The sequence below is a fragment of the Podarcis filfolensis genome (assembly GCF_964270895.1).
Source record: "Podarcis filfolensis genome assembly, chromosome: 18".
Lineage (NCBI taxonomy): Eukaryota > Metazoa > Chordata > Lepidosauria > Squamata > Lacertidae > Podarcis > Podarcis filfolensis.
In genome coordinates, this window is record NC_139622.1 from 6288036 (window position 1) to 6310442 (window position 22407).

The 22407-nt window shown below is 47.8% G+C and overlaps 2 protein-coding genes across 3 annotated transcripts in view; both read right to left on the reverse strand.

Annotated features, from left to right (window-relative positions):
• TNFAIP8L1 (TNF alpha induced protein 8 like 1) overlaps positions 1 to 22407 on the reverse strand; it is a 155847-nt gene that overhangs the window by 48149 nt on the left and 85291 nt on the right. The gene's annotated exons all lie outside the window — the stretch shown is intronic.
• LOC310753393 (excitatory amino acid transporter 5-like) overlaps positions 2040 to 22407 on the reverse strand; it is a 38133-nt gene continuing 17765 nt past the window's right edge. For both annotated transcript variants that reach the window (XM_083594670.1, XM_083594671.1), the window contains 8 exons: positions 20195 to 20237; positions 17185 to 17407; positions 14242 to 14341; positions 12238 to 12471; positions 10243 to 10437; positions 7695 to 7829; positions 4659 to 4758; positions 2040 to 3920 (listed from right to left, as the gene is read on the reverse strand). In XM_083594670.1, the coding sequence (XP_083450796.1) occupies positions 3798 to 3920; positions 4659 to 4758; positions 7695 to 7829; positions 10243 to 10437; positions 12238 to 12471; positions 14242 to 14341; positions 17185 to 17407; positions 20195 to 20237 (1153 nt within the window). In that variant the 3' untranslated portion in view covers positions 2040 to 3797. The remainder of the gene's footprint in view (positions 3921 to 4658; positions 4759 to 7694; positions 7830 to 10242; positions 10438 to 12237; positions 12472 to 14241; positions 14342 to 17184; positions 17408 to 20194; positions 20238 to 22407) is intronic.

The window sequence follows — 22407 nt, forward strand, 5'->3', positions numbered from 1 at the left end:
GACATGCTAAACTGTACTCATTCCCCTTTCCTGGGAAGAGTCCCAAGACAGGAGCTTTCTGTTCATGCTCAGGGGAACTCAAGGCAGGACTCCTGAGGGAGGAGAAAGAGGAGGGTGTCAGTATATGGAAACATCACCACTGCAGACAGATTGTTGACATCACATGATGTGCCTATCTGTGGGAAAGAATTTCCCAGGACGTTCACAGGCTGGATAAGTCTTTGTGAAGAGTGTAATTTGAAACCTTCCATTTGCGCATGTTCAGGAAGTTTGTCAGACGTGCTGGAAGAACTGAACTGAAAGGACGTGTTTTTCTCTAGTGCTGTAATGTCAGAAATAAACATCATGTAAATAGATTTCTGACGTATTTTCTTTCCCCTGCGGAAGCAGGAGGGAGGGGTTGTGCATTTTACCCACTCTTGGGAAAATGTCGCCTATCAAAATCTCCCTGGTCTGTCCGAGATATCAGCCAGAGGAGATTACCGGTAAGCAAGCTCCGAGGACAGTGAGAAGGGCCAGCCTCTATGGAGGGGGCTTGCAAACCAACAACAACTGGAAGGGGAATATATGCTCTGTGACTGTGAACTCGTGCATGTTTTTGCGAGTTATCACACTTGCTCCTTCTACCAGTTCATGGATGGTAGAAATAAAGCTTTTTCTCTGAAACTATTCCTTGAGTGTCTGTTGACTCCCACTTCCCTTTCCCGGGCGCAATATTTTTCCCACCCGAGGACAAAGCCTCATAAAGCTACATTTCTTGGTGCGTTGGCCGGGAAAAACAGCATTCCCCGAGGATAAGGGATGTGGGTCCAAGGCGTCCCTGCGGTGAACAGCTCGGTTTCGGCGTCAGCAGTTCAAGTGCACATCCTGCCAAGTTCGTGGGAGGAATTGCCACCCGTTCCCGAGTGGAGACACTGCAAGGACCGGAGAAAAAGCAACGGCAGAAAGAAGGTACCTTGAGGAAAAAAGTAAGGCTCCACAGGGATAGGTGGGAGCCAAGGGAGTTTGATCAGCTCCACCAGTAGGGTAGAAAAAGTGCCACTGGTTTTGGCTTCGCCCAGGAGCAGTAAAAGGTGCTGCTGGGCCCCGGTCGAAGTCGTGAAGCGCTGCCAGTTGGTTTTGGTAAAAGGGGGGTTGGGGAAGGTGCATGGGTTTCTGAATGTGCGCGTGGGGACACTCCAGTGAATGTTTTGAGTGTGTGAGACGTTGGAAGCAACGTGCGGTCTTTGCAGTGTGTTCAAGCCACTAATAAGACGTGAAGAAAGGTAGTTCGACACCAGTTTTGTTTCAGGCACTCCTGAACTATTTGGCCCCTCCTCTTAAAACAAAACCCCCCAAAACATACCTCCTGTGTTTGCATACTCAGACCCCACAGCGCCGTACCGTTAAAAAGCACATCCTACCACTCTGAGGAGTCGTGGCTTCCTGCAAGGAATCCTGGGAAACGTTGTTTGTTAAGGGCGCTAAAAGTTATTCAGAGACCCCCATATTCTTCTCGCAGAGCTACGATTCTCAGATTTCTTGTCTAAAAAGTCACCCGTCTGAAAGCCAGGGCCTCATCAAGAATAAAGGGCTACTTGTGAAGAGATGCTTCCTCGCGAGGAGACACAACTCAGATAGCTCTGGCGGCCAATCAGCTTAGCAGGCTCCTGGATAAAAACCTTTAGTCCTGGGGAAAGCTGCCGGAACCATTTCCATACGCCTTGCTGGGAACCTGATTTCCACATTTGCATGACCTTGGCCTGTAAGTGGGCTTCATTGACCCAAACCAACATGACCTGACCTCGCTCTCTGGGCCATCCTGTAAGTGGACTCTTGACTCCTGGCATCCTTATCCCCCTCTGAAGCAGGGCGCTCTGACCCCCTCTCCACAAACATATCGCAATAAAAATCATCCAGCCTTTCGGGCTCTTCTGGGAAACTCTGGCCCTTGTTGGCCAAGCAAAGGAGAATCCTTAGAGCGAAGTGAGAAACCTCAGCTCAACAGGGAGAAGACGTTTTATCTCTCTAGAAGAAAAAAGATCAATAAAGACAACGACTACATTTGAAAAAACATTTTATTTTGTTTCAAAAGCTTCTTTGTACAATTCCCCTCTCCCTTTGCATGGCCCGCATGCAGGTTTTTAATGTACATTTTTGTCCCGAAGCAGCAAAAGTCCAGCTTTTTCAGTCTTCCTTTTATCTCCTTACAGCGGGGGTGGGGGCGAGGGCCACGCAACTGGCTCATTCCATAGACTCACTAAGTATTAGACGTTTTTGCCAATGAACTGCTCTGGATTACTCCCTGTGTCCCAAAGGGGCCCTCAGTTTTGCTCAGATCTAACTTCTTAAAAATTAAAAGTTCCAAGTAAAAAGAAAACATGAACACGGGGAATAGACAAGGCCCTGAGAGCTTCCTGAGTCTCTCACGTTATATAATAGCAGCCGCAACCTTTTAAAGTCAATATGACTTCCAAACCTCCTTAGCTAGATAAGCACTTGGTCTCTTTTATCCTACAGAAATTATAACCTAGTAAAAGGTAAAGGACCCCTGGATGGTTAAGTCCAGTCAAAGGCGACTATGGGGTTGCGGCGCTCATCTCGCTTTCACGCTGAGGGAGCCGTCGTTTGTCTGCAGACAGCTTTCTAGGTCATGTGGCCAGCAGGACTAAACCGCTTCTGGTGCAACGGGACACCGTGACGGAAACCAGAGCGCACGGAAACGCCGTTTACCTTCCCACTGGAGTGGTACCTATTTATCTACTTGCACTTTGATGTGCTTTCGAACTGCTAGGTTGGCAGGAACTGGGACAGAGCAATGGGAGTTCACCGTGTTGTGGGGATTCAAACCGCCGACCTTCCGATTGGCAAGCCGAAGAGGCTCAGTGGTTTAGACCACAGCACCACCCACATAACCTGGTTAGAGATGCTAGGAAGATGTGGCTTGGGGAAATTCCATCCTGCTGTCTGTCTGTCTGTGTCTGGGCAGAGCTGAAAGCAGTTGTCAACAGACTTCCTTACACCCTTTATCCTTTAAAGGGTGCATCGTTAAACTATGAAACCTGCTGTCATAGGAGGCAGCGATGGCCAAAAACCTCTATGGCTTTAAAAGAGGATTTCGACAAATTTATGGAGGAGAGGGCTATCTAAGGCTACTGCTGCCACACTTGGAAGCGGCTATGCTTTTGAATAAGTGTTGTTGGAAAACACAGGAGGGGAAGGTTGCTCTCATGCTTGAATCCCGCTTGCGGATTTCCCCGCGGGTGTCTGGTTGGCCGCTGTGAAAAAAGGATGCTGCAATAGATGGACCACCTGGCTCCTTTTACGTCTTCTTCATGGGAGGCGCATGTCCCAGGCCAAATGCTTGAGGTGGGGTGGGGGGCAAGCAGTCTTGCTGCACTTCTTTCCTGCTGACGGACTTCCAAGTTGGGCGTCTGCAGGGGAAGGTCCGTAGCTGAGCGGCAGAGCGTCTTGCTTTGCATGCACAAAGGTCTCAGGTTCACCCCCTGGCTTCTCCCAATAGGCTGGGAAACAGGAAATCCTGTTTGCTGGCTTCCCACAGGAATCTGGCTGGCTGCTGTGAGACTAGACGGGCCGCTAGCCTGGCCCAGCAGGCTGTTCTCATGTTCTTATCCGTGCAAGAGGAGGTCTTCGCGCCGTGGCACTTTTGTGTCATTCCGAACTTCTTCACAGTGCATCTCTCTCTGCTGTGTTTGTGCGCGATGAGGCCCTTGTCCGGTGGGACACTCAGAGGGTCAACAGGCACCTTCTTCGCACTGACCTGCCTTCCCTTCCCAGGAGCAGGTGGGCTGCAGGTATCACACCTGACAGATGTTGTAGTTTTTTTGCTCAGCTAAAACCTCTCCGATCACTTCCATGACGTGGTCGTTGGAGGCAGATGTCTCCCTCAAGGCTGGTTTTTCTTCGTTGCTCTCGGGATCCTGTAGGGATGTGGGAAGCAAAATGCAGGTGCTGAGATGAACCTGCTCTGAATTCAATTCAGTCCACATTTTTAAAGCGTACAAGCCAAATCTTTTTCTTTCGAAACAATGTGCAAACCGAAATGCAGACGTCCTTTAAAATTCTGCACTCCTTCAAGTAATCAGTACAGAAATGTACAAACAAAGGCAACGCGTGCATATAAATGCACATCTTTGTGAAAATATCATACAAAACTGGGGGAAATCATTCTGCAAAAACGTTTATTAGTCAAAACCCTGTTTTTTAAAAGTATGTTTTGCGCTAAGAAGCTGACGAATGGCCATGAGGACTTTTTAAGCAAACCGCAAATTATTGTGGAAATGTGGAGAACTGAATTTAAGATTGGAAAAATGAGAATTTTTGAAAAACAAACCTGATCGATTTGTCCTTCCTTACCCCTCCCTCTCACTCGACTCCTTAACTGACTTTCTGATATGTTTGGATGTACAGTGGTACCTCTAGTTACAAACTTAATTCGTTCTGGAGGTACGTTCTTAACCTGAAACAATTTTTAACCTGAGGTATCTATTTAGCTAATGGGGCCTCCCGCTGCCGCCAGCATGCAATTTCTGTTCTCATCCTGGGGCAAAGTTCTTAACCCTAGGTACTATCCTTCCGGGTTAGCGGAGTTTGTAACCTGAAATGTTTGTAACCCGATGTACCACTGTAACCGCTTCTCAAGTGACACCCACACATACTTTGCCTGGTTTTGGAGCAAAATCTTTCCGACAGACATGGGCTATGATTCCTGCTGCCAGCGCATCTCCCAAGACGTTGGTCATTGTGCGTAATCGGTCCCTAGATGATGTGGGGGACAAACAGAAAGGGGTTGGAAACCAATTCAAAGAAGAGGTTCAGATGGTCAGTCGGGCTGCCCTTCCCATTTCTCCGCAGCTTTATGTTCAAAGACAGGGGTCAGCAAACTTTTTCAGCAGGGGGCCGGTCCACTGTCCCTCAGACCTTGTGGGGGGCCGGACTATATTTTGAAGGGGGGAAAAATGAACAAATTCCTATGCCCCACAAATAACCCAGAGATGCATTTTAAATAAAAGCACACATTCTGCTCATGTAAAAACACCAGACAGGCTCCACAAATAACCCAGAGATGCATTTTAAATAAAAGGACACATTCAACTCATGTAAAAACATGCTGATTCCCGGACCATCCACAGGCCAGATTTCATAGCTGTCAACCGTCCCTTATTTGGTGGGAAACTCCCTTATCCCAGCGCCGTGTCCCACTGCTGTCCCTTATCGATGATGTCCCTTAAATTTCCCGGGTTTCAAAGGAAGCAGCTCCTCTCCCTCCCTCCCTGCCGGCCAGGGAGGAGGGAGGCTCCAACTGTGTTGCTTGGCTGCCCGGCCCGCCCCCCTCCGGCCTCCTCTCACCAGCCTCGGCCCCCAGGAGCCCCTCCCCGCCGGGACTGGTGGGAGCCTCTGAACTGAGCGTCTCTGCCTGGGGCCTCCCCTCTGCCTGTCGCCGCCGCTCCCACTAGGCCGTACTGCGGCTGCGCCACCAAAGGACCTGGATGAGATGGGCAGCCTGGCACGGCCTATGAATTGCTGAGAAGCCTTGAGAGGAGAGTGAGGGCAACCATAGAGAAAGCAGTTCAGAGAGAGGAGGAGGAGGAGGAGGCACGGGCAGGTGTTCCAAGGGCTACAAGGGAAGGACCGCAAGCACTTCTCCCATTGATTTGTAGTGGTAGACTGGCATAGATGGTCTGATCTGCAGGTTTACTTTGGGCGCTATCTCCCCCCCCCTCCTGCCCCACCTGATGGAACTGAGAGCTGCAGATGGAGCACGAGAGAAAAGATACAGAACTGCAGCAGCATCTTCGTAGCTTGGACTTCGTTTTGCGCGAAAAGTGGTTGCTGCTTGTAGTTATTTAATTGCAGTGTTTCATCAGCTGGTGTCTTGAGCAGCAACCTCTGGAAACGAAGGGCTAAAAACCGGTGCTGCTCTCCCAAATTATCTGGTCCCTTTTAACTTCGTATTTCAGCTGGTTAACTGAAATTCCTTATTTTGGCTGCTGATCCCTTATTTTCAAAGCTGCTGGTCCCTTATTTTCAAATCTGTAAGTTGACAGCTATGCCAGATTTAGAAGGCGATTGGGCTGCATCCGGCCCCTGGGCTTCAGGTTGCCTACCCCTGTTCAAAGAGGACCACCTGCAATTTTCCATCTGAAGACGTTTTCCAAATGGGTGAGCGATCACAGAATCGCAGGATTGTGGAGTTGGAAGGGTCCCTGCAGATCATTTAGTCCGACTCCCTGTAATGCAGGGATATGCAGCTGTCCCATATGGGAATCAAACCTGCAGCTGCCCTTAGCTCTGAAAATCTCAGCCCTTCCTGGGACTGTGTGTTCTATTCACAGAGCAGACACATTGCAAGCAATGGCCTGCAGTCCATCATGTTATTTAAAACCAGTGGGTCTCCTCTCCGTAGGACTAACAGTGGGCACGATCCCATCTCTTTTGTTCTTTTTCCTTGGCTGAGTTGTGATTACTGTGCTTATTCTGATTTATTACCTGGCCTTCACCTTGAGGCCCCAGGTTGCGCCACAACAATTTGAAATGCAGTATTGAAAACGGTTTAAAGCAAGCTGCAATCACAGTAAGGGGGTGGAGCCTAAAAATGTATATCTCAAGTGTCAACAGTCAAGAGTAAAGGTGCATGTCTTCAGCATGCAACAGGAATGACAAGAGAATGCAACTCCATCCAAGCTTTTGAGCGTTCAGTTTTTATATGGTAGGACACAGCCTTTCTCAAGCTTGAGCCCCCAGATGTTGATGGACTACAACTCCCATCCCCCCAGAGCACTGGTTCTGTTAGTTGGGGGTGATGGGAGTTGTAGTCAAACATCTGGGGACCCAAACTTGGAAAGGCTGCAGCAGGACATTAAATGAAGCCAGCTCACTCACCCTGCCAACTCTGGGTTTTTTTGTAAACTTGCAGGCATGTGTTTTTGCCAATTTCCCCTATTAGCAATACAGTGGGTTGCGAACGTGATTTGTGCGGGATGCACGTTCGCAACCCGCGTCTGCGGCGATTTGGTGCTTCTGCGCATGCACAAAGTGCGATTTAGCGCTTCTGCGCATGCGCGACTGCTGAAACCTGGAAGTAACCCGTTCCGGTACTTCCGGGTTTCAGCGGTCTGTAACCCGAAGAAAACACAATCTGAAGTGTCTGTAACCCGAGGTATGACTGTACAATCTTAGATATAGCCTTAAGACTACAGTGGTACCTCGGGTTAAGAACTTAATTCGTTCTGGAGGTCCATTCTTAACCTGAAACTGTTCTTAACCTGAGGTACCAATTTAGCTAATGGGGCCTCCCGCTGCCACCACACGATTTCTGTTCTCATCCTGAAGCAAAGTTCTGAACCCGAGGTACTATTTCTGGGTTAGTGGAGCCTGTAACCTGAAGCGTCTGTAAGCCGAGGTACCACTGTACAAGGACAGAGCCTGTTGGATGAGGCCAGTGGCCAGCATCCTGTTCTCACAGCGGCCAACCAGATGCCTGCGGGAAAACCGCAAGCAGAACATGAGCACAAAAGCACTTTCCCCTCCTGTGGTTTCCAGCAACTGGTACGTGGAAGCATAGCTGCCTCCCAGCTGTGGGGGCAGAGCATAGCCTTTGTGGCTAGTAGCCCTCGACAGCCCTCTCCCCCATGGATTTGTCTAATCAATCTGTATCCAAACACGACACACCAACGGAGTAAAGAGCAACTCACAAGGCCCAGTCAACAGCGATGATCAGGGTGATGTCTTCTGTGGGGAGGCCGACAGAGGTCAACACGATGACCATGGTAACAAGGCCCGACTGGGGAATCCCGGCTGCCCCGATGCTTGCCGCTGTGGCCGTGATGCTGCAAGAAGAGGAGAAGCAGAGTGCTGTTGCTCTGGGGACAGGGCGGCTTTCCCAACCATTGCAGATGCCATATAGACCGGTGGTGGCCAAACCTGGCCCTCCAGCTGTTTTGGGACTACAACTCCCATCATCCACCTGGGTGACACCTGGCTTGAGAGCAGTACATGTGAAAAGGATCTAGGAGTCTTGGTTGACCACAAACTTGACATGAGCCAACAGTGTGACACGGCAGCTAAAAAAGCCAATGCAATTCTGGGCTGCATCAATAGGAGTATAGCATCTAGATCAAGGGAAGTAATAGTGCCACTGTATTCTGCACTGGTCAGACCTCACCTGGAGTACTGTGTCCAGTTCTGGGCACCACAGTTCAAGAAGGACACTGACAAACTGGAACGTGTCCAGAGGAGGGCAACCAAAATGGTCAAAGGCCTGGAAACGATGCCTTATGAGGAACGGCTAAGGGAGCTGGGCACGTTTAGCCTGGAGAAGAGGAGGTTAAGGGGTGATATGATAGCCATGTTCAAATATATAAAAGGATGTCACATAGAGGAGGGAGAAAGGTTGTTTTCTGCTGCTCCAGAGAAGCGGACACGGAGCAATGGATCCAAACTACAAGAAAGAAGATTCCACCTAAACATTAGGAAGAACTTCCTGACAGTAAGAGCTGTTCGACAGTGGAATTTGCTGCCAAGGAGTGTGGTGGAGTCTCCTTCTTTGGAGGTCTTTAAGCAGAGGCTTGACAACCATATGTCAGGAGTGTTCTGATGGTGTTTCCTGCTTGGCAGGGGGTTGGACTCGATGGCCCTTGTGGTCTCTTCCAACTCTATGATTCTATGATTCTATGATTCATCCCTAGCTAACAGGACCAGTGGTGGGAATTGTAGCCCCAAAAATAGCTGGAGGGCCGAGTTTGGCCATCACTGATAGAGAGGAATGGTCAGAACCTTTCAGCAGCCCCCGGTGATTTCCACTTAGAGCTTTCTGCATCATCTCAGCAATCCTTACAGCTAAACCGGCCAAGTAGTATTGCCCCCATTTTACAGATGGTATTGGGGGGAAGTTAAGTCTGAAAGGCAGCAGCTGGCCTAAGCAGGGCCGACCCCAGCCATGAGGCAAGCTGAGACTGCCTCAGGCGGCAGAATCCTCAGGCGCAGCAGATCCCAATGTAGATTGTTATTCAGGGCTGGCCCACCCAAGAGGCAAGGCGAGCTGACTGCCTCAGGCGGCAGGATCTGCCGGGGCAGGAGTTCCCGGTGACAATCTTTCTTTCCCTTACTTGTTCCTGATGTAGATCTTCCCTCACCCCTTCTTCCCTGGCAGGGTGGCAGGGAAGGGGATGCCATTTTGGGGTCTGACTCAGGTGCCAAAATTTTCTTGGGCTGGCCCTGGGCCTAAGCCACTAGAAAGGTCCATAAAAACTGGTCTGCTGCATCAGGGCAAAGGCCCATCCAGCCCAGCATTCAGTTCTCACTGTAGCCACCCGGCTTGTAAGGCCCAAGAACAATGTCTCCCATCTGCAAATTCCAGGAACGGGCATTCAGAGGCATGCAGTCTCTAATACTGGTGGGCAATACAGCCATCAACAAACACTAGCTGCCTGGACCCTGGTTTTAACTGGCTACAGGTTCATCAGTTTCAACATTTATCGACACATCAAATTTTGCCAAGCAAACTAAAGGTGAATTAAGTTCATCTTCTGGCAGAACTTCACATGATTTCTAGTTGAAGTTGAAGTTCAGAACAAGATTGTGTTGTGGGGAATCAGCAATTCATATTCTATTGTGTGTGCATTTTGAGGTTTTCATAGTCCTCTTACACGTTTTTTCTGCTTTAGATTCTTTGGGCCTTTAAGCTTAAAGATTGCGAAAATAAACGAAGCCATTCACATTTCATGTTTTCTCAGGCTACCTAACTATATTTTATACTGCACACTGGAACATTATTATTTTATACTACACATTGGAACACTTTTTTTGGGGGGGGGAGGGGGCAAGGATGGATTTTTTCTAACCTGAGAAAGTTCATTTGGATTAACTTGAACTAAACTATCTTGCTTTGTAAAAGGACGAACTGTTAACAGGAACAACGTAGTTCATTTTTGGAAAGGATGAACTTGAGTTAGGTCTTTTTTTCTTTTCTTTTTTAAGAACTTTCTAAGCACTGGGTCATCACCATATAAAATAAAGACGACTGGCAAAACATAACAAATATGGCAAGAAAGCCACACTCTTGCCTTTTCTCGACACTTGTCATGAAAAGTGCATGGTCTCAATCAGAATGTCTAAACTTTCTTTCTTTCTTTCTTTCTTTCTTTCTTTCTTTCTTTCTTTCTTTCTTTCTTTCTTTCTTTCTAGCATCTGCTTCAGTTACAAAGGCCAGAGGGGGGATATGAAAGAAGGAAGTGGATTTACCTGATGGTTATGATCTGCCCAAAGTCCAGGTCGTATTCGTTGACCTGCGCGATAAATATGGCTGCCACTGCCTCATAAAGCGCAGTCCCGTCCATGTTGATGGTTGCCCCGACTGGGAGGACAAACCTGGCTATCCGCCTGTCGATCCCGTTGTTTTCTAAAAGACACTTCAGGGTGATGGGCAGGGTGGCTGAGCTGCGAGGGAAAAGCCACGCTAGTTAGCAAGACACCGGTGTTTCCGTAGGGAGGCCCTGTAACCTCCCTGTTCCCTAAGGTGCAAATAACTAGACAACACTAGGCATATTGGTTTGGGATCAAATAAGGCCACAAAGTTATTGGTTATAGCTGTGAAGGTTTGGCCACAGGCGTTGTGGCAAGCAACTGCGTATGTCACTCCTGATCATCTGCTGGAAGTGTTATTAAGGGTGAAGCCAGTGACGGGACGGACGCCTGATGACCTACATCAAATCGGGGCGTCCCCTAGGTGGTCCCCGTTGGAGGAGCGGTATAGCCCTAGCCCCCGCCTGGGCATCGGACAGGAGCCACTCCTTCTGGATCCTTTTAACAGGATACCCTTACCCATGGAGGGGCAGGAGGAGGCTACAAACCCCTCGCTCCAACCAAGACTAGGCTTACCCAACACCTATCCGCCTTTCAGTGAGAGAGAGGCCGAAAATGTCGGCCAATTGGTGCCAAAGAAGGACAGAACGTTTTTTATGTATGCTACAACAGCAGCAAGAATACTTATTGCAAAGTATTGGAAGACACAAGAACTACCCACTTTGGAAGAATGGCAGATGAAGGTGATGGACTATATGGGACTGGCAGAAATGACTGGCAGAATCCGAGACCAGGGAGAAGAGTCGGTGGAAGAAGATTGGAAGAAATTTAAAGATTATCTACAGAAATATTGTAAAATTAATGAGTGTTAGAATGATGTTGGATTGAAATTAAGCGGTTTCCAGCTGTAATGCTTTAAGAGAATATGAAAAAAAGGATTATAAATAGGTAATAATATAATGGTAAGGATTTGCTGAACTAACAATTTGGGGTGGAATACAAAAAAGGGAGGTATGAGGAGGTCCGGGAAACAAGTTAAAAGAAAACAAGTAATTGAAAATGTATGTGTGTTTTTTTCTTTTTCTTAAAAAGTTTTTTTATTCTGTATGTTTGTTATTCTGTTTTTTCTTTTTTTTCTGTTATTGTAATATTATAAAAAATCTTAATAAATAGCTTATAAAAAAAAAAGAGAGAGAGAGGCCGAAAGGCCCCGCAAGCTGGGAATTTTTCCTTGCACTGGGCGTGGGGCCAAGCGCTACTACTGGCCAGTTGGCTCTGCGCCCACCCTCTGATCCCTACCGCCGTTGGCAAATCTGTTGGCAGGAGGACGATCTGGCTTGCGATAGGCTGGTTCACAGAGGAGACCCGGGGCCCATCCGCAAAGCCGCCCACCCAAGAAGGGGCAAACAGATTTTTAAAACCAGCTGTGCGTACACCACACAAACATGGCGTGTGTGTCGTCCCCCCCAGGAATCCTGGGAACTGTAGTTTTTAAAGGGTGCTGGGAATGATAGCTCTGCAAGGGGTAAACTGCAGTTCCAAGGATTATTTCAGGGCCAGGAAGAAGAACCCAGGGAATCTGCTCCTCCTGCAGCAACCTGCTCCCTCCCCCTCTGGTCTCCCAGAACATGCAGAGAAATGAAAAGAGCAGAAGAGAGGTTAGTTGTGTGCAGACACTGTTGAGACTGAATGGGGAAAACCCTCGAGGGGAGAAGCCTTAGAGAGAGGGGTGGGAAGGCGGGGACTTTCAGTCCTCGCAACTGCTTCATTGGGGCAAGACCTCTTGGGAAGACTTGCTGAGACCACTAGGCCTGAGCTCCGTGGTGGGATTCCTTGAGTAAAGATTTAACTTCACTGGCCTCAGGTGTTGCTGACCTCCGGCTGACTCCAGCCCTGACACCACATTATGCCTTAAGAGTCTCCTGCGCCTCTTACCTGGACGACGTTGCCAGGGCGATGAGCAGGGCTTGGAGGATCCCCCGGATGAAGGAGAAAGGGTTCTTCTTGGTGATGAGCACAAACAGCAGAGGCAGGAAGCAGAGGCCATGGATGGCCAAGCCAGTCACGACAGTCATGGCATAGAGGCCCAGCTTCTTCCCAATCGTGGAGGGGTCTTCCATCTCCAAGATCTTCCCGGCTATCAAGAAGACGATGCCGAACGGGAAATACCTGCAACAGCACAAAACGGGCAAGCTCAGGATCGGTGGCATAGCTGTCAAGTGTCCCTTATTTGAAGGGACAGTCCCTTATTCCAGCGCCATGTCCCGCTGCTGTCCCTTATTGATGTCCCTTAAATTTCAAAGGAAGCAGCTCCTCTCCCTCCCTCCCTGCCAGCCAGGGAGGAGGGAGGCTCCAACTGTGTTGCCTGGCTGTGTTGCTCAACCAATAAGAAGTCTAAAAATGACTGGGGGGTGGAGCTTGCATGCCTTGTGTGTGGCTAGTTAATGCAAGCTGAGGGGGTTTTTGAATGCTGGACGCCATTTTGTTGCACGTGCTGCTGCAAACTTTGCAGTGCAAAGCCAGGCCGGGGAGCCATCTTAAGTTGAGGCTGCATAGGCCTTGTGGTACATGTTATTTAGATTCTATTCAGTTGAACCTCTGGTTACAAAGTTGGTTGGACAGTGTTCTCGAAGGTACCCAGCATGAGTTTGACCAGACTGCAGGAGGACAGGAAGACTGGAGTGCCTGGAACAGGTGAGGCTGCAGGTCCCTTATTTTCAAGGCTGCTGGTCCCTTATTTTCAAATCTGTAAGTTGACAGCTATGATCGGTGGAGCCTGCGGCGAGGGCGTCAAAACACAAACACACAGAGGAATGTGAACTGCTTCGTTTATTTCCCCCAGCAATTTAAATTTAAAGGCCCAGAGAGCCTACAGCATAAACAAAGCAAAATGTAAGGGAATGAGCTTGAATGTGAGCTAGAAATCATTCTATTCCGAAACAAATTTAGTTCATGTTCTATTCGCTCAGCAACTGGAATGACTTTGGAAGTTTTGAAACTTACTCAGTGAACTTCATCATCAACATCATCATGTGTTTTTTGTACCCTGCCCGTCTGACTGGTTTGCCCCAACCACTCTGGGTGGCTTCCAGCAAATATACAAAGACACAACAAACCACAACGCATTAAAAACTTCCTGATACTGGTCTGCCTTCAGATGCCTACGGAAGATTGTATAGTTATTTATCTCTGACATCTGATGGGAGGGCATTCCATAGGGTGAGCACCACTACCAAGAAGGCCCTCTGCCTGGTTCCCTGTAATCTCACTTCTCGCAATGAGGGAACCGCCAGAAGGCCCTCAGAGCTGGACCTCAGTGTCCGGGCTGAACGATGGGGGTGGAGACGCTCCTTCAGGTATACTGGACCGAGGCCGTTTAGGGCTTTAAAGGTCAGCACCAGCACTTTGAATTGTGCTCGGAAATGTACTGGGAGCCAATGCAGGTCTCTTAGGACCGTTAAACCAAACTAGCTCGTTCCAGTGGAGGAAGAATGCAGCCACCAGGGCTTATTTATTTTTAATATTCCAATCTCGCTTTTCAGACAATTATTGGCTCCCAAAGTGTCTCACATCAGTAAAAGAATGAGAGGCAGGCCTTGTCACCTGGTTTACAAACTAAAAAGGCAAAACACACATGTACCTGTCAAATTTGATCCTGGAAAGGACCTGGCCCACGAAGCCAAAAAGCTTCCCCATCTCTGCCTGAATTGAATCATAGAATCATAGAGTTGGAAGAGACCACAAGGGCCATCGAGTCCAACCCCCTGCCAAGCAGGAAACACCATCAGAGCACTCCTGACATATGGTTGTCAAGCCTCTGCTTAAAGACCTCCAAAGAAGGAGACTCCACCACACTCCTTGGCAGCAAATTCCACTGTCGAACAGTTCTTCCTGATGTTCTTCCTAATTGCTGGCCCACCAGGGCGGCATTTGACTTACCAGACTGCCATGGCCACAATCTTCATCACTGCCTCATTCAGGCACTGGCAGACGTTCACCAGAGGAGCCCCTCGCTCGCCCATCTTCCCCAAAAGGAGGCCTGCCGACAAACAGTTGCTGGTGTATTAATGAAGGACCCACTTGCATAATAATAACAGTGTGCAATGCAGTGTCCAGCTTTACTCGCGGTTGCAGGGGGTTGTAAGCAATGCCAGCCCTACTCAGGACAGACGCACTGAAATGAATGAAGCCAACTTAGCCATGCCCAGTTAACTTCAACGGGACTACTCTGAGTAGGCCTGGCATCGGACAGAGTCCTTTACCAACTGGTGTGAGCCAGTGTGGTGTAGTCGTCTGCATGTCGGACCAGGACCTGGGAGACCAGGGTTCAAATCTCCCCCCCCCCAGACATGAAACTCGTGTGTGACTCTCAGGCTGGCCAGTCTCCCAGCCTAACCTTCCCCACAGGGCTGTTGTGAGGATAATATAAGGAGAGAGTGCACTACCTTGAGCTCTTTGAAGGGAAGGTGGGATGCAAATGTGATCAAGGAAAGTAAATAATAAGAAGCACGATCTCATCTTCAAGGGCTGTAAGGCAAGATGTTCCTTCCCAGCCAGGACAATTCAGCCAATTATTATGTGACTTTTCTCTTTGCAGATTAAGCTGGTGGCAGCAGAGTCTGGAAAATTCTTAGCAACCGCCACAATCATGCCCCATGTTTTAAATTGTATGGGTTTTTAAAAATTCTAATTGAGCTTGAAATTTTATCTCTGCTTAGTAGCATGTACAGTGGTACCTTGGTTCTCAAACTTAATCCGTTCCGGAAGTCTGTTCCAAAACCAAAGCATTCCAAAACCAAGGCACCCTTTCTCATAGAAAGTAATGCAAAATGGATTAATCCGTTCCAGACTTTTGAAAAAAAAACCCCTAAAACAGCAATTTAACATGAATTTTACTATCTAACGAGACCACTGATCCATAAAATGAAAGCAATAAATAATGTACTGCAATCACACAATCAATCAATCAGTCAATCAATCAGTAGCTGAACTGGATTCCACACAGTCACAAAAAGAAAAGAGCCGCAAAAACAAAAATGCAAAATAAATAGCAAAAACAGACAGATCTCAGTGTGGCATTAAACGGAAGTGTGGCACTCAAATCAGAAGCGTAACACTCAAAACGGCACACGTTTGGCTTCTGAAAAACGTTCGCAAACCGGAACACTCACTTCCGGGTTTGCAGTGTTTGGGTTCTGAGCCGTTTGAGAACCAAGGCGTTTGAGAACCAAGGGACCACTGTACGTATGTTTATATTTTGTGCACCAGTCGTAACAGGACAACTTGCGAATGTTAAATTCAGTTTGCTAGTTCCATAGTCATAGAACTTTAGAGTTGGATGGGACCTCAAGGATTATCTAGTCCAATCCCCTGCAATGCAGGAATCACAGCTAAAGAATCCCTGGCAGACAGCCACCCAGCCAGTGTGGTGTAGTGGTTAAGAGCGGTGGACTCGTAATCTGGGGAACCGGGTTCGCTTCCCCGCTCCTCCACCTGCAGCTGCTGGGTGACCTTGGGCCAGTCACACTTCTCTGAAGTCTCTCAGCCTCACTCACCTCACAGAGTGTTTGTTGTGGGGGAGGAAGGGAAAGGAGAATGTGAGCCGCTTTGAGACTCCTTCGGGTAGTGACAAAGCGGGATATCACATCCAAACTCTTCTTCTATGCTTAAAAACCTCCAGTGAAGGAGAGTCCTCCACCTTCCAAAGTTGCCCATTCCACTGTTGAATGGCTCTTACTGGAATAGGAATCACCATGATGAAAATCTATGCTAACATGCGCTATCAATCTTGTGATGTTCTTTCTTCCCCTTTTTTACATTATTAATGAATGAGAGCATGTATAAAACTGTTGACTTGGAGGCAGGGGGAAATGTGCATTAACAAAACCTTCTTAAAATCAAGTTACAGGTAGGTAGCCGTGTTGGTCGGCTGTAGTCGAAACAAAATTTAAAAATTCCTTCCAGTAGCACCTTAGAGACCAACTAAGTTTGTTATTGGTACGAGCTTTCGTGTATCTGAAGAAGTGTGCATGCACATGAAAGCTCATACCAATAACAAACTTAGTTGGTCTCTAAGGTGCTACTGGAAGGAATTTTTAAATTTTGTTTCTTAAAATCAAGACATCTTAGAAATACAAACGGCTTTTGTGCTAGTACATAAGTGAGTTCTCATGCTGTGCACAAGAGGAATCTCGTACAGCAGTTGCACTAGTGGAAATTCACTGGGCGACAGATTGTGCAACCTATTGTGCAACCAAGTTACCAGCATCCTTCTTATGCATTCTCTTGCATGACAACGTTCCTCTGGCACAAAGCGTTTTGCCAGCAGAGCAAGTGTACTTTAAAGGTAAAGGTAAAGGGACCCCTGACCATTAGGTCCAGTCGTGACTGACTCTGGGGTTGCGGCGCTCATCTCGCTTTATTGGCCGAGGGAGCCGGCGTACAGCTTCCGGGTCATGTGGCCAGCATGACTAAGCCACTTCTGGCGAAGAAGAGCAGTGTACAGAAACGCCATTTAACTTCCTGCCAGAGCGGTACCTATTTATCTACTTGCACTTGACGTGCTTTTGAACTGCTAGGTTGGCAGGAGCTGGGACCGAGCAACGGGAGCTCACCCCGTCACGGGGATTTGAACCGCTGACCTTCTGATCGGCAAGTCCTAGGCTCTGTGGTTTAACCCACAGCGCCACCCGTGTCCCTTGTACTTTAGCTTACTTTAACTTAGTGCTATACTGCACGCAACCCCAAAACCTGAGCCACCCAAAGAATTCCTTTTTGTGCAGAGAGAAAATGATGTCTCCAAATCCTGACTTCGCCAAATCCATCTGTTTGCACACATAGGGGGGAACCCCCTGCCCCCACGTTGGGATTTGATATGCATACCGATTGTGGCTGAGAAGATAACTATTCCTAGCACGTTCATCTCGTTATTGCTGCCAGGGAGGGTCCGGTAGGTCATTTCTGGTGCTGGCGTGATCTCGAGGAGCACCGGCCTCTGGATCTCTGAGTTCTCAGCATCCGGCACAAAGTAGATGAAACTTAGTGACTTTGTGGATTTCTTTGGGATCCCAGATGACTTCACCACGGGCAGAAGAACTGTGCGGTACTAGAAGCAAAATGTCAGATGGCAGTGAAAGATGGGTGGATCCTGGAGAAATGGTTTTTTACACAATTTGGGTTGGGCTGCTTTGTTTTAAATCTTAGAAAAGGAGGGCTCATAGCTTTCTCTGCTGGGGGTTCCTGAATATGCAACTAAGAATATGGATGATTACTGCAATATCTGATCACAGCCACAAGACTGTTATATGCACAAAGATGGAAGGACTTATTATTACCTACTATGGAAGAACAGTTACTAAAACGATAGATTTAGCTGAGATGGCAAAGCTGACGTGTTTAATTTGAGAAAAATCACTGTTGATATTTATTAACAACTGAAAACTCCCCACACAACAAGGAAAATGAACTTGTGTTGTCAGGGTTTGAAGACTGAAAAAAGAAAGGTTGGTTTATGGAAAGTGGAGAACTGAATGTTATTATGAAGTAAGAATTTTCCGTAAGTTTTTAAAGCTGGTAGACAGAGAATCAGAAGTTTTTTTTTCTTTTTCTTTCCTCTTTATTTTCTTTTAATCTGTATGTTAAAAAGTGCTTGATGTCAAATGTTTTATTTCTGCACACTGTCTTTTCTTTGTTTTTTCAAGCTTTAATTAAAAAAAAATAGAAAAGGAGGGGTCATGTAAGCCATATACCGTATTGGCCCTCATATAAGCCACCCTTTCCCCCCAAATTCTGACAGTGAAAAGTTAAAGTGCGGCTTATATTCACGACCTTACGCCACCAGTATAGCTGTGCAGCTCCCCCCCAGGAAGCAGCCCGGGAATTGTCTTTTTTCTCCCCCCCCCCCTCAATTTTAAAGGTGCAGTTTATTTGTGGGGGAGGCTTATATTCAGGCCAATAAGGTAGGTTATATCCACACCACATATTTAAAGTTCGTGGCTTCCCCCCAAAGTATCCTGGGAATGGTCATTTGCCCCTCATCAAACTACCATTCCCAGCACCCTTAACAACCTACAGTTCCCAGGGTGGTTTTGGGTAAGCCATGTGCTTTAAATGTACGGGGTGGTATTCAACTAAGTTTCATTCAGAGGAGATTGTTGAAATCACCCCAGTGTGGATGTGACTGAAGCCTCATAAAATTGCAGAGTCATCTAGTCCAAGGCTGTCCAACAGGTCGATCTCCATCTACCGGTCGATCGTGGGGACCAGATCGCAGTCTCTTGGAAGTTGGACGTCCCTGATCTAGTCCAACCCCCTGTAATGCAGGAATCACAGCTAAAGAATCCCTGACAGGAGGCCATCCAAGCTCTGATGGTCTCTGTCCACCTCCACCTTTCACTGGAGCTATCCATGGTGCTGAGACCATGGAGTCTTTTCAGCTCATAGTACCTGGTATGGATGGGTGAGAACACAACCCTCCTGGCTCGCTGAGGGAAATAAAGAGCTTAAGAGGGTCCCACCCCTTTGTGGGTGCATTCTGCAACAGGCAAATTGTGCATTAGCGGTCAGTTATGGATTGTGGACTGACCACACATCCTTTTGCTTTATGAGTTGGTCTGTGATGCATCGTTATTGAGATCTGGAGGGAAGCTCTCGTGGGACAGCTCAACAAAAGCAGAGCAACCTCCCTCTCCAGCAAAGGATTTGCTCCCTCGCCATCGAAGCATTCGCGGTATTGAAAGCTATAGGGCTTTAAAAGGAAACTACAGGACTTGCATCAGTTACAGAGGAAGCAGTCAGACTGCCCTGGGACTTTGCAGGGGAAATGGCAGTGCACGTGGGATTGCCAATACCACCGTGAGCAGAAATCATCATGAAAGCACAATAAAACAGATATCTGGAGGGGCCCTGTGTGTTTTTTGCTGGGAGTAGGAGAGAACTCTGATTAATTAGCCAAATTCACACTTTCTGAAATGATATGCAAACCGAAACAACAGCCATCCTACAAATTCACACTTCTCTGAATTTTGCAATGCAGTTCTCCAGTCAATTACAAACATGAATATACTAAAGTGCATATATTAGTGGAAATAACATGCAAGAATGCCGGGGGGGGGTGTGGCTTGTCAAAAATATGCGTGTTAGGGGAACACCTTTGCATCTCACAAACACAGGGCCAGCCCACCTATGAGCCAAGGTGAGGCAAGTGCCTCAGGTGGCAGGCTCCAGTGCCGAGGGCCTTCTGGCGGTTCCCTCGCTGCGAGAAGCCAAGGTACAGGGAACCAGGCAGAGGGCCTACTCGGTAGTGGCACCTGCCCTGTGGAACCCCCTCCCACCAGATATCAAGGAAATAAACAACTGACTTTTAGAAGACATCTGAAGGCAGCCCTGCTTAGGGGAGCTTTTAATATTTGATGAATCATTGTGTTTAATACTTTGTTGGAAGCCGTCCAGAGTGGCTGGGGAAACCCAGCCAGATGGGCAGAGTAAAAATTATTATTATTATTATTATTATTATTATTATTATTATTATTATTATTATCATCATCATCCTCCTCCTCCTCCTCCACAGGGGCAGCAGATTCCAATGTAGATATTTCTTTCCCCCTTGTTCCTGATGTAGATATTCCCTCACCCCTTCTCCTTCCCTGGCATTGGGAGGAACTATTTTGGAAACCGCCTCGGGTGCCAAAATGTCTTGGGCCAGCAGGCCATATATTTTTGGAAGCTCTCGAAAGTGGACAGGTTGGGGTCAGCGTATCCTGAGGTCTCAAGAGCTTCTGAATGTGCCTATGAGTAGGATCTGAGAGCAGAGAGAGGCTGCCCCTGGGCTGGCTGGACGGCTTGATCTGCGCACAAGGGCTGGGAAGAGAAATACAGCATATCAAGGGCTCACCTGCTGGAACGAAGCCTCGATGAGGTTGGAAGGAAACATATTTCTGCAGGAGACAGAACAAAACAGTATTGAGAAGGCCACTTTAGACCTCAGCCACATGAATGGAGGTTTGCTCATTTATTTTTGGTCATACCCACACCATACATTTAAAGCACGTTTGTAGCATATTAACAGTCATGGCTCCGTTCCCACCCTCAAAGACTCATGGGAACTGTAGTTTATCCACAGCCTAGGTTGGGTGGGATGCTTCACAGACTAATGATGGTACCCATCCCTGGCATATCGAGAGGGTGGGGGCCGAATTGCCAGTGCACCACATCAGAAAGTTTGAGCAGCAATGTCCTATGAGATGCTATGGCATCTGTGCCAGAGGCTCACAATTTCTCCACCTCCTGCTCTCGAGTTGTGGGTGGCCGAGGGAGGCAGTCTCCCCCACGATCTTTAAGAAAGGAAGTCGGATTCATATTGGAGAAGTGGGATGTGAGGGTCCAAATTATAAATGCAAATTAGAAAAAATTCCCTGCAAGTCAGAGTATGGATTATTCACTAAAGTAAATAATCTCCGAAGAGTTTCTGCATTTGCATATTAAAATCACATTGCTAACCCGTACTGGCCTATAGAAAGAACATATGCGGGAAGTTGCTCCTGAATGGGGTAACTGTGCCTCTGAAGGACCAGGTGAACAGCCTGGGAGTCATTTTGGACTCACAGCTGTCCATGGAGGCACAGGTAAGTTCTGTGTCCAGGGCAGCTGTCTACCAGCTCCATCTGGTACGCAGGCTGAGACCCTACCTGCCCATGGATTGTCTTGCCAGAGTGGTGCATGCTCTGGTTATCTCTCGCTTGGACTACTGCCATGCGCTCTACATGGGGCTACCTTTGAAGGTGACCCAGAAACAACAACTAATCTAGAATGCGGCAGCTAGACTGGTGACTGGGAGTGGCCGCTGAGACCATATAACACCGGTCCTGAAAGACCTACACTGGCTCCCAGTACGTTTCCGAGCACAATTCAAAGTGTTGGTGCTGACCTTGAAAGCCCTAAACGGCCTCAGTCCAGTAGACCTGAAGGAGCGTCTCCACCCCCATCGTTCTGCCCAGACGCTGAGGTCCAGCACCGAGGGCCTTCTGGTAGTTCCCTCACTGTGAGAAGTGAGGTTGCAGGGAACCAGGCAGAGGGCCTTCTTGGTGGTGGCGCCCACCTTGTGGAACGCCCTCCCATCAGGCGTCAAGGAAATAAACAGCTATCTGACTTTTAGAAGACATCTGAAGGCAGCCCTGTTTAGGGAAGTTTTTAATGTTTTATGTTTTATTGCTTTTTTATTAATCTATGGTGGCTGGGGAAACCCAGCCAGATGGGAGGGGTGCGTATGTATGTATAAATAAATAAATATTATCCTGGGAAAGATTGCATTTGTCAGAGGTTACAGATAGGTAGCCGTGTTGGTCTGCCATAGTCACCCCTTGCTTTTTCCTGTAAGACCTATTGCAGTCGTTAAGAGTCGTCAACAGGCTCATCACAGCTATCTGCCAATCACCCATTCCCACCACCCTTCTGAGTAATACCCCTCCCCACCTTCTCACTATATAGAAGGATCTGGCAACTTCTGTTTCAGTGTATCTGAAGAAGTGTGCATGCACACGAAAGCTCATACCAAGAACTAACTTAGTTGGTCTTTAAGGTGCTACTGGAAGGAAAATTTTTTTTTTGTTTTGACTTGTCAGAGGGTGACTCTTCAGGGCATTAGATCTATGGCCCTTACACTGACTACAGGTCTTTCTGAGATGCATAATAATAAAATAATAATAACAATAATGTATTTATTTATACTCCGCCCATTTGGCTGGGTTTCCCCAGCCAATCTTTGTTCCAGCCTTCATTTGTTCCAGTGAGAGTTGTTTGTATTATAAAACCATTTGACAAATATAGTTCAAAGTGCTGGCAGACAAAGCCCTCCAGACATGGCTGGACTGCAGCTCCCATCATCCCTGGCCATTGGCCATGCTTGCTGGGCTGGTGGGAGTTGGGAGTCCAGGGCCAAAGGTTCCCCATGACTGCTATCCAATTTAGGACCAAGAAACCTGAAATACTGTCTCATCCCTTATATACCTGACTGATCACTGCACGCTGCAGGAGAGGGCCTCCTACAGATACCATCTTCAGCAAGTCCATTCCACAAACTGTCAGGATCAGGTCTTTAGCGTGGCAGTC